Genomic DNA, 12,784 nt, shown 5'->3' with positions numbered 1-12,784 from the left:
CAAACTAGAGGACATAACATCCAAATCTGCTTTTTAAAAAAACCCAGGAAATCTGCAGCCACTGATCAGATTCCGACATAATTGGAACTGGGTAACTATTACAAATATTAAAACAAATAAGCATTTAGAACTTACAATAAAAAATGCCTAAAAAAAATTACAGAGAGATGGGTAAATCCATGATGGACTACATTTTATATAATTTTAATTATTTTGTTCTATTTATGCTTAGCTCAAACCAGCGGACATAACATCCAAATCTGCTTTTTAAAAAAACCCGGGAAATCTGCAGCCACTGATCAGATTTCGACATTCAACCTAAATCGAGAGTCCCAAATGCAGTTGTAGATGCATAAAACTAACTGGTTTTTCCTTTTTTAAGACAAATTAGTGTTAATAGTTTCAAGGACTTACTTGGTGAGAAGAATACTATCTTTTACCACTTTTATTTTACTTATAACCCTATATTTTTTTAAAAAATTTTCATTATATTCTTTATCAAAAATTTTAATTTTTAAATATTGGTGTACTCTCAATATATTATCCCACTGATGGTTCTGTACATAAAAGTAGTATTTTAATCTGCAGTCTTCGCCACATAGCATGATCCCAATTTTGCTCTTTCACTTAACCGCCAGTGGATTAATAATGTCTTTCACATTATCTTTCAGGCATTATTGGTCATTAGATTGGCTGGATTAACCCATTGTGTTTTAAACTATTGTTTAAACCATTAAAAAAAGCCTAAATTTTTTATAAAGTTAAACTCTTTTCAATAATTTAATTTTTATTGTTTAGATAAATACTTTTTGTTAAATATAACAAATGAAAAAGTAATAAATTTACCCAAAAAAATCATTACAAATTTAGAGTATAACTAATAATGAGTTTGTGTTTCTTGAAATAAGCATTAAAATTCAAATTTTAAATGTTTACCTATCAATTCACTTCCAATATATATATATTCTTTATAAAACATATATAAAATAAATTAATTGTGAACAAACTGAAAGTCAAACTGTCTAAAAAAAAAAAAATATGCTTAAAATAAAACACACTATCACTTCTAAGTTCTAATAGTTTTCAAAACTATTAATAAGTTAAATATTTTAACTTTAGAAAATGTGTTAAGATAATTTTTTTTTTTCATTTAATTAAATAAAATAGAATGCTTATTGCAGTTAAAAGCATAAATGGCTATCTGGACTTATCATGAATTTCATATTTTACTTATCAGATTATTTTCAGAATTTTTTTCTGTTATCAGAGTGAAAACATTTTTATTGTCTAAGCAGTACATTTTTTATTTATGATTCTAATATTTTTAAAATACTAAGTTTGTCTGAAAGAACATTTTAGCAGCTATAACTAACTATAACTAAAAATGCAAAATTCATCAATGCACAAGACCATTCAATGTCATATTATTCATAAGCATATGCTTAAAGCTTTTAAATGGCAAAAAAAGTATCCTTTTGTAAAAAAGTATATTTTATTCTTTATTATTAAATTTTAATTATAAAATATATCTTTGTGTCATTATTCTAGAGCTTTAAAAACACAAATGACTGAGACTGACACTTCACCAAAAAAGGAAAAAAATAAAATTTCCTTTTGTTTTTAGAGGAAAAAAATCATAATTTTTAGTTGGTTCACCAGATCAGCAGAAATTGAGTTTTTCAACTTAATTAAGCAGAGTCTGAGATGCCACCAAAATTCAGAAGTCTTCCACAAAATGTGGTAGAGTTGGCCGATCTAGATGTGCGTCAAATTAAAATACAATTTTTCAAATTAAATATCTCGAATTAAAATACAATTTTTCAAATTAAATATCTCAAATTAAAATACAATTTGTTAAAATTATAAACAAGTTGAAATATTTTTTTTATTTTAAGCACCAAATAACTATAGAACTTTTTTTTTGCATTATTCTAGAAATTAAGTAATAAAACTCTGAAAAATCATAATAAAAAATATTTTTTGGTCCTTGAAATTTAAATTTAGTCATTCTTGCTTTCTGCAGTCATAAAAAAAAAGGTATTGGTAATAAAGCAAAGCATCATCTTGAAAATAAAAATTTCTAGTAGACAATCAGATTTGTTTCATTCAAGAAATGCTATTCCATAATAAAATTAAAGCATTTTATTATTAAAGCATACTAGCGATTGTGCAAAAAATGTCATTCAATATTCTTAATTTATTAATACTATCAAAAGAGAGAGAAATTTAAAATACAAAATATTTACTTTCATCAGTACGCAGATCTCGAATTTTACCCCAAAGAGATACTAACAGATCCCACACATACACACACTGTCTGATAAAATCAGTTTCTTGAACAAATGGATCTGTAAAAGAAAAATTAGTGATATTTTATGCATTCAAACCAAAATCAAAGAAAATTGTGCATCTTTAGAGAATTTTTGGTTATTGTCACTCCCATAAGTAACTGCAATTATTTGTGTGATAAGAAGAATGCTTCACTTTTCATTTCAAGAATTAATGAATAATTTTAGTTCCATTTTCGACAGTCACTGAAAAATTTTCAAATTATCTATAATATTTCTGTTTTCATGTTTCTTATTATGCAAAAAAAAAAAAATTTTTATTACAAAGCTTGTTTTTAAATTATGTTTTTAAGAAAGTTTTTAAATGTTTTCATTTTTCGCTTAATTATCTGATAATGATGAAAGAGAAAATTAGAAGGCACAGCTGAAGTCAGGAATAATAATATTGCTCACTGATAATATATATATATATATAAATATATATATATATATATATAAATATATATATATATATATATATATATATATATATATATATATAAATATATATATATATATATATATATATAAATATAAATATATATATAAATATATATATAAATATATATATAAATATATAAATATATATATAAATATATATATATATAAATATATATATAAATATATAAATATATATATATATATATATAAATATATATATATATATATATATATATATATAAATATATATATATATATATATATAAATATATATATATATATATATATATATATATATATATAAATATATATATATATATATATAAATATATATATATATATATATAAATATATATATATATATATATATAAATATATATATATATATATATATATATATATATATATATATATATATATATATATATATATATATATATATATATATATATATAAAACAAGAATGAATGGCATATTAAACTAACATTGCATCTTTCTCACTTTTTTAGTGAACATAAAAAGAAACGTTTTTAGCTGATTAAATGTTTATCTAAATTATTCCCATGACAAACTGATTTTATTGACTAGCTAATTTCAGTGAGCTCACTGTCAATGTCTAAATCAATGAGCTGACTGCCTTTCCCACAGTTTAGCACTTAAGTGTGCATTTATGGTAATATTAAGTACATTGTTATTACATATATAAAACAATAGCAAAGTACTTTGTAAATTTATTAATACACTCCTGATTATACAGTTTGTTGATAGTCCATGCTTAAATTCCAGCTAAATCATGAAGATGAAGTCTGAGTCTGGTAACATAAAGTATATTGGAATAGCTTGATGAATAAATAAAAAATTGTTTTCTTAGTGCTAAGCTAATCATTCATTCATCTCATCTTCACCAACAATTCTCTAAACTTAAGATTGTAGAGAAAATATTTACTGTCAAATATGATTTAAGCTAAGCAACAACTCAGAAGTTGGAAGATAGTAAATATGCTAGTAAATAAAATAAAGACTAAGTAGAGGGTTAAACAGTATTTAACATTAAAAGTATCGAGTAATATAATAAACTTTTCTAAGCTTTATCTTAAGCTTAATTTTTCTAAGCTTTATCTTAAGCTTAAGCTTTCTAAGCTTTATCTTAAATCATGTGTAATTTTTCAATTATAAAAAAAAATTATAGATTTTTGTGATTTTACATGTAATTTTTTACTTATTGATTAGCTACAGAAATAACAATTGCAATATGGGTTTTTTAGTCATTTTTTGTTCTCTGATGAACTTGTAGCTGCAAGTCACATTCACATGATTGCAAGTAGAGTCCTTTCACAGAAAATGTGGGATCCCAAATTAAAATTTGAATAGCACATTAAAATCATTATTTTTCGACATGTTCAATTTATGTCGATAGAATGGTACATACATGTAGTGTTTAAATTGTATTTTCAATAGCTATTGATATTGTTTTTCAAATGGTTTTTAAATATCCTGATATACATCTGACAATATGTGTAATTTGAATCATGCATTTGAAGACTTAATTTTTAACGCAATGATTCTATGGATTTTTTTTTTTTTGTGGCAGTTATTGCTATTGACAGTTTTTAAAATCTGATATTTTTAATAATTCAAAAAATTATATACAATTTCATTTTATCCAGATATTTGTTTTTTTTTTTTTTGAAAACACAATGTTCTTGTTCATTTAAATAAGTAACATGTATATTTGTTTTTAGTAAAAATGTGCGATAGTGCTAGAGAGGTTTATTACAGAAAGCCCCAAAAAATTATGCCACAGGGCTTAGTGATAACTTAGTAAGAACCTTTTGTTGACAGAAAGGAAGAAAAACATTTGTAGCAAATCATCTTAACTTTATGTGTTCTATGGGGCTTGTGCTTTGAATTCCCACATTTCAATTTCTTAGGATGTATTGTATGATAACTATACATAAAACACAGTCATTTTAGTTCTTTCAAAATCTGTACAATGAATTAATTATTGAGAAATTCAATAATGTAAAAATTAACAACTAGAATAAATTTCTTTAAATAAATAAGGAATTGTCCACATATTATGTAAGCACCAAAAAGGGAATTTTTTTTTATTTTCTTATTTATGTTGGCAAGGAGAGAGGAAGGGTATAGGCGATGCTTATGTCAGCTATTTTCAAAAAAATTTTAAAAAATAAAAGAGAAAACAAAAAGGAATGGAATTTGAAATAAGCCACATTTGATGGGGAAAAAATAGATTTAAGAGGCTAAAATATTAATTTAAAGTAATTTTAGAGGCTAAAAGTTTTGCCTACATAAGGAAAACATAAAGCAAAAAATAGAAGACTTTTCAGTGCAGTTGATATTAACCAACTCGTGTTATCTCTTTAAAGGGAACTTACCATATGTACACTTTGTGTAATGTGACAATTTACTATTTTATTTAATCCTTAAATTTTTTTTAAAACCCTTATTTTCTATTTTTTAGATAACAGTTTAACTTTATTGCATGTGATATTTCACAAGAAATTTTCTTAAAATAGCGTTTTTTCTCTTTCTCCACAATTTTAACTTATAATTTTCTTAAAATATCTTGTCTGGCAAAATTTAACATTTCTTTTCGTAATGTATATTAATTTTTTGTTCGCCTTTACTCACTGATCAACCGGGTCATTGCACTTCCAGTGGGGAGAGATACCCCTCTATTCGTGCTTTCTTTTCTCTTCAATTAGTTTTTAAAAAGAGCTTACTTAATCTCTTTCATCTGATTTTCAAACTCTCCCCTTTTTAAATTTAATTGACTAATGCTTTCCTGGGTTTACACCAGCTAACTAATTTTTTTTAAGATGCTTTAACACATTCTTTCTTGTGCCTTCTTGCTTGTGACACCAAGGGGTGCCCCCTCTGCCTCACACTCCCAGATGCGGACTTAAGTCCATGACGAGGGGAATTTTTTTTTACATTCTTTTTTCAGTCTTTAATTTTAAATTAAATCCACTAACCATAACTAATTTCAGTAAATTTTGATTATCCAAACCTCTTGTGACCTTTTGAATCTATTGGATTATTGTTATCCCACGATAGCGCTGTACAACCACTTTTCTTAATAATCACATTCCCCTTAATTTAATTATTATTGAACCTATTTTCGGCTTTAATTTGTTTACTTATGAAATTCAATAATTGCCTGTTTTTTAACTCAAGATATCAACCCATTATTTTAATATAAAATTGACTTTATTCGCAACATGTTATATTAATTATTTCAAATACCACAGAACTATAGCGAGAAATGCTATATAGTAATGCACTGTTCCATGCTATGGATGAGGCTAACTTCAAGGAACTGATCAATATAGAGAATGTAGTTAACTTTCAATATTACTAGAAGAGTTCCAAAGAAATATAAGCATGCTACTACTTTTATTCAGGAATTTCTGAATTTAATCCTAAAATTCTTTAAGTTAAATAATTATAGTAAAAGTCAAAGCTAAAACGAAGGGGTGTGTTGCAACATTCTTACTTAAGCATAACATGGAAATTTGTGATTTGCTTATATTTGCCAGCAAAGGATGAAGGGAGAAGTCTAAAACTGCTAAAAACATGCTTACACAATACTTGAACAGCACCTCATAACAAAAATTCAAAGTCACTCTTCTTATTGAACTAAAAATATTTTTACCTGCAACTGACAGTTGTTTCTCAAAAAGATTAGCAAGTTCATGAATCAATTCAACTCCAGGCTTAGAAATAAATAATGGTGCACCATTATCCATAGTAGAGGCAGAATTTTTGAGTTGAAGTTTCAAAACATCAATTAAATAATTCTAAATAAAGCAAAATAAAATTATTAAGAGTGAATTATATTCATAAATGTGCAGTAATCAATTTCGTTTTTATAAATTAGTAATTACCTCAGCTCTGTCATTAGTATCAGCTAACAAATGCATTGGAATTTTCTTTAGAGATACAACAAAACTAGACTTCTGATGAGAGGTTTTACTAGGCCTTTTCATTGCTTTAAAAAAAAGCTTCTGAAGAGCTACAGTAAAAAAAAAAAGTAGAAAAAATAAACAATTTATATAAATAAACAATGAACTACAATTTTAAGTTTCCAGTATTCTCACTCTATCAACTAAACACATGTCACGATTTTTTATAAAGTTGTCATTGGACTTCGAGGCTGAGCAAGACACATCAACCATAGGTCTATCAGCGTGCAATGGTGAAAAACATGTTTTTGCATGATTAATGGCAAAAATAAACATGGTAAAGAAAACATCTCATTTTAGAGAATTAAAAATTAAAACACTTTTTAAACTTCCAATGAAAAAAGCACCTTTAAGGGTTTTCATAAAACGAAAATAAGCACCTATTAAAAACGATACGTTATTGTAGCATTAGGCTACATGAATTAAAATATGTTACTACAATATTCACCTGTATTTAAAGACTAAAACTATACATTTTTAGTGATAAAAACAATAAATTTCAAGTGATTGTATCTTTATCAAAAATAAGTGATTTCACCACAAAACCATCACTTCAGTTAGCAACTCCAGGCACTTCAAAATCTTTTTTTTTAAAGAAAATTCCATCAAACTGCTGTTTCAAGTTTTTTACGGGATGCATAAGGTATTGGCAGTCCTTATCTAAAAAGAGACCCCTAATCCCTGTTTTGATATAGTTTTTCATCACACTTTTGGATTTACATTAAATAAAAATATTAGCCATGGCTCATTCAAAAAAAAAAAAAAAAAAAAAAAAAAAAAAAAAAAAAGAAGAAGAAAAAAGATTTTTTAGGTTTTCTTAAGAAAAATGTGAATTGGGATTTTTATCTGGAAAAAGTAAAGGTGTGCAAAATATCCCTTCACAGGGGAGACAATTATTTTATAATTCCTTTTCAAAAGATAACTTTATAGTGACATAAACAAATAGGGAAAAAAAATAATAAATAAAAACAAATAAATAAATTTTTAAAAAAAAGCAGTTTCTAATCACATGACTGTGCTGCCATCTATATTCTCATTTTGAGAAATATTTCAGACAGAAACAAGATGTGATGTTCAAAATTTTCCTTGCAAGGATCCAGTTTTTTATAAATTAAATAATATCAGCCACTCTTATAATGTTTAAAAAAAATATCACAAAATTAATGATTTTTCAGCTTTTCATTAATAGATTTAAAATTTCGCAGTCCTAACCTGAAAATACTGCAGTATTGAAACCCCCCATCGTAATAGCCCTGGCTGATATTGTAACTTACAATTTATATATGTCATTCCTCATACATATTTGTTTTCAGAGAAAGTTATAATTTAAATAGTTAAGCGTCGATCAGAATAATTTCAAAATTTTATCACTAGTATCACAAAAAATTAAAGCTATATTTATAGAAAGTCAATTATACTTAAACTGAAAAAGGGAGGTAAGTTGAATTTGAACAGAAGAAACATGAATGGAATAAAAGACTTCTGCAGGAGAAATAAAGCATGTAATCATGTGAGAGCTTTTCTGAGAATAACTGTTTATCAAAAAAGTGCTATCAGTGTCTGCATTTGGAAAAAAATACATAAAATATAGAAGAAAATTATAAATCAAGGCTATATACTTACGGTCAGTTTTATCTTCTTCTGAACTATTTAAACAAGTAAATACACTATTGGCATCCCATCCATTTCTAAATGTTCTACCCATGAAATAGCCAGCATCTGCTATAAGATGTTGTTTATCAAACAACACAGAGTCATTAAAACGTTTTAAGCATATTTTATTTGAAGTGCAGGCTATTGCTTTAGAACTAGGTTGTGGTGGCACATGTTGTGTGGAACTGTTAACTATTGGTAATTTTGTCAGCCACTCTGGTGGGTTGGTACTTGAAATGGTAAGGTTTGAAAGAGATTTTTGAATACCTAATGAAAATCATAAGGAAAATTGGTAAATATATTCAAACAGATAAGCCAACTATACACTAAAAAGATATCATTCAATCGCCTCACCTATATCTGGTTTTTTAAATGACGATATAGATGGTGACTCATTTTCTTGGTCATATCTAATTTTTTTTTGCACTTCCCTCTGAGACACATCTAAGTGCTGATCAGCATAAGACATTGAGGGTGTTGCTTGCATTGACACAAGAGATGGTATTTCTTTTTGATAAAAAAATGAGTCTTTTTTACCTGTATACAAGGGAGAACCTATAAAAGATAGTAAACATATCTACCATTTCAAGTAATAGTACTAAATAAAGAATATTGATACTATAAGGGTAAAATATGCAATAAATGTATTCAGGAAAAAAAATTATGAAAATACATTTTTTTATTTAGCAGAGCACAACAAGTCTGCCTGCTATATTTTGTTTCCAAAATCTTCAAATTCAAATTCCAAAATTTTCTTAAATTCAAATGAAAACTCTTTCACAAAACCTTAAAAAACTAGAAATAAAACTTGTGGTTAAAAACCTGCTAATAGTGACATTTAAAAAAAAATTTTAAAAAAAACAAACACTCTTTTATAGCTTTCATAATTTAATTTTTTTTTTATTAAGGAAAAGGCTTAAAAAATTTCAAGTTATGCTAAAAATTTTATTTTTCAGAGTTCTTCAACATCCGATAACTAAGCTTAAATCACTGTTAATACGTAGCTATCATTTGAATTGTAGACTACAAATCACTTATATTAATGATAAAACAAGCTTAAGAGAAATCTCTAAAAAAGTTTTTAAAGAAATTTATAATATTTAATGTTCGTTTATGGGACACAAATAAAATTTAATGTTGATAAAATTAATGTTTAAAAAAAACTGACGAAAACTATTCGACAGAAGTTTAGTTATCTAGGGTTCTAATTATAAATCCTCCTAAATTCTCTGAGGTTTTCATCTGAGGCCTACAAATCCTAAATATTATAAACATCTTTATTCCAGAAAATGACTGCTTTAATAAATTTCTTAATTTTAATTTGGTATTTTAGAAAAAAAAATTCCAAACTAGAACTCATTTTAATGTGCATATATGCAAAGCATTAGAATAATTTGAACTTTTAACACTGGGATCAAGATTCGTCAGGGTTGTTGATTTAATCATTTCCATTGAGAAAAAAAATTATTAGATTTGATTCAGTTTTTTAAAAATTTAAATCAGTTTTTAACAATTAATTTAAAAAAAAAGCAGTTGTAACAACTGTGAATCTCATAGTTTAACAAGTTTTACTTTAAACAATTACCAGAGATTTCAACACTAAGAATATCAAAGCCTTAGAAAAAGAGCTTCAAAGATATTTCAGCTGATTTTCTGTTATGAAACCATGACAAGAAAAATGAGAGACTAAAATTCAAAAATATAGAAAAATCAGTAAAATATCTAGCAAATTTTTAAGTGTTATAAATTTGAATATTTTTGTTGTTGCTTTGTGGCATTAGATAACAGAAAGTAATATAGAAAAAGTAAGCAAAGAAATATTTACCAGCATAAAAATAAAGATAAAAGAATTCAAGAAATAAGAAATATTTTATTGTTATATATCAACATATGTTACAAAAAATATCAAAATGCACAGCATTTCTAGTTATCTCTTAAAATACTTAATTCATGCAATTACATAGTAAATTACACAATCAAAGATTTATATATATATATACACGCAACTAAGTTTATAAAATATGTAACTACTTGTAAGATACAACTTAACTTAGAATAACACAAAACGTTATTTTTAAAAGAATATATACCACTTAGACACTCTACTGATACACAGCAAAATTACGAAATCAATTTAATCCATGTCCAGGAAAGTTTATTTCATAAAATGTTTATTTCAAGAACAAATTCATTCAGATAGTCATAAAAGTAAATTCATAACATTTCATATAGTCACCATACCCATCATACTAAAATCATCCATGTCTTCCTCAAAGAGAGAGGCTTTCATTTCCTTGATTTTAACTGCATCACTCACATTACTAAGCATAGATTTGACAGGGCTTGTGAAATCTTGCATGAAATTGTTATCTAAAATTAAAAAAAAAAAAGTATTTACAAACAGAATTGATCAATTTCATCAGCATTTGGGTACTTGCAACTCGAGACAGGTGACCTATGACCCCAGCACCAGCTGATCATTTATAAGCCAGATGAAGTGTTTGAGCTAAGTTTCTCCCATAAATTAAAATGTTCATTAACGCGAACTTAATTAAATTCAACTTTGTATCAGACACTGAATTTGTTAAAAAATAATTACTTCTCTACTACCTCTTTTACAGATTTATTATTTGTTTATGCATTTTATTGTAACAGTGACATTTTTGTTTTGTGTGCCTGCCAACCTCAATGCATAATTAGTTTATGTTCTACATGGCTTCATGCCTGTCTTTGTTAAGTAACAAATATATAAAGAAAAAACTGAAATCTTTGTGAAACAATATAGAATGTGCCACTTAACAGAACTGACACTTGATGAGCTAGGCTAACTCGAAATAGAAAGGAAAGAACAATTGATAATATAAACAAATACCCCATTTTAACAACTAATCAGGATAAAGATACCCACAATACGTCACTTGCAGGAATCCCATTCAAATATTCTAGAACAAAGGAAAGGAAATTTGCAAACAGAAATATCATGCTTTACTAATTCAAGCAATCATGTAATAAGTTTCAATTAACACCATCTGTAGCTTTTAAAAGCAGTTTTATTCAAGTCATTGACTGTAGTAAGGTAACTTGTTTCGTTTTAAAATAAGCACTTCATTTCTTAATCCTCTAAGCTTCGGACCTGGCTAGATTTTAAAATTATAGGCTGGAGGCATCTCGCATCAAAAAAATAGTAACCCCTTTAATAATATTATTTAACCCTTACTAGTCCAGAAGTATTTCAAGTTTACTCCCCACCAAGGATAATTAATTAATTTTATTTATTATAATTGTAGATAACAATAACTTATTATATTGTTATAATTTTTAATAATTATAAATAAAACTAACAACAAGATCGATAAAATGCCATAATAAAATATATTGAAAGAAAAAATGTCATGTTGCTTATATGGTGGCACCAGTCCTCTAAGGGTTAATAGGAATAGCGTGTATAAGAAGAATAGGAACAGAATGATTTCGTCCAGGAGCAACTTGAAAGGTTAAATTGATTGTGTAATAAATATATTACTTTTCATGTTCCTTTCTGTGCAATTAATGAAAAATATTTTTTTCACAAAAATAATGAAAATTACTTTTTTCATAAAAATAACTGTATTGATAAAGTCTAAAAAGTAAATATTTCAGACAGTCATCATACCCAGCATGCTATCATCCAGGCCTTCTTCAAAAAGAGAGGATTTCATTTCTTTAATTTTCACTGCATCCCCCATACTACTAAGTATGGGCTTAACTGTACCTGTGAAATCTTGTATGAAATTTTTATCTAAAATTAAAAACGTATAAATATATATAAGTAAAGTTAATTCCATCAGCAAACTATGTAAGCATTAATAACTCTTCGCAAATACATTAAATATCATAAAATCTAAAATAATACATTAATATAGCATTCATAAGCAGAGGTAAATTTTAAAAATTAAAAGAAACAATGTTTGATAAACCAATAATCAATCCACAATGTCAAGTTTAAACAGCTTTTTTGTGTCAGATGCAACACAACTTTTTTTCACAAAAAATGTAAAAAATACACAATTTGAAAGTATGAGTTTAAATCGTGAATAAATTTATTAAATGTCAATTAACGAACAAAATATAAATGTGGCTACTGACCAATCTATTGATCTTTTTGCACTAATTACAAGAAAAGAAAGTTGTAGCTTTTCATAAATGGAAATAAAATTAACCCTCAGCAAGAAAAACATATTTTGTATGCATAAGTATGAAGTTGTCATAGAGGATATTCATCAACAATTGATTTGTACTAAACAGCAGATCTTCAAATGAACTAATCATTGATTTCTTTTTTTTTTTTAATTACAAACTTCTGATATTCCGATTACTTGAGCTTAAGACTTAGTA

At 26.1% G+C, this 12,784-nt stretch overlaps 1 protein-coding gene across 2 annotated transcripts in view; it reads right to left on the bottom strand.

Moving 5' to 3' along the window:
- The window catches only part of LOC107445514 (nuclear pore complex protein Nup98-Nup96), a 70,354-nt gene that overhangs the window by 17,380 nt on the left and 40,190 nt on the right, over positions 1-12,784 (bottom strand). For both annotated transcript variants that reach the window (XM_043045762.3, XM_087168637.1), the window contains exons 22-28: positions 12,063-12,188; positions 10,652-10,780; positions 8,765-8,965; positions 8,381-8,677; positions 6,680-6,807; positions 6,448-6,592; positions 2,247-2,348 (exon numbers count right to left, since the gene is read on the bottom strand). In XM_043045762.3, the coding sequence (XP_042901696.3) occupies positions 2,247-2,348; positions 6,448-6,592; positions 6,680-6,807; positions 8,381-8,677; positions 8,765-8,965; positions 10,652-10,780; positions 12,063-12,188 (1,128 nt within the window). The remainder of the gene's footprint in view (positions 1-2,246; positions 2,349-6,447; positions 6,593-6,679; positions 6,808-8,380; positions 8,678-8,764; positions 8,966-10,651; positions 10,781-12,062; positions 12,189-12,784) is intronic.

Source organism: Parasteatoda tepidariorum, chromosome 7 (assembly GCF_982258835.1).
Source record: "Parasteatoda tepidariorum strain Cologne lab strain chromosome 7, Ptep-v5.0, whole genome shotgun sequence".
In the NCBI taxonomy this organism is placed as follows: Eukaryota; Metazoa; Arthropoda; class Arachnida; order Araneae; family Theridiidae; genus Parasteatoda; species Parasteatoda tepidariorum.
This window is presented reverse-complemented; position numbering and strand designations above follow the sequence as displayed.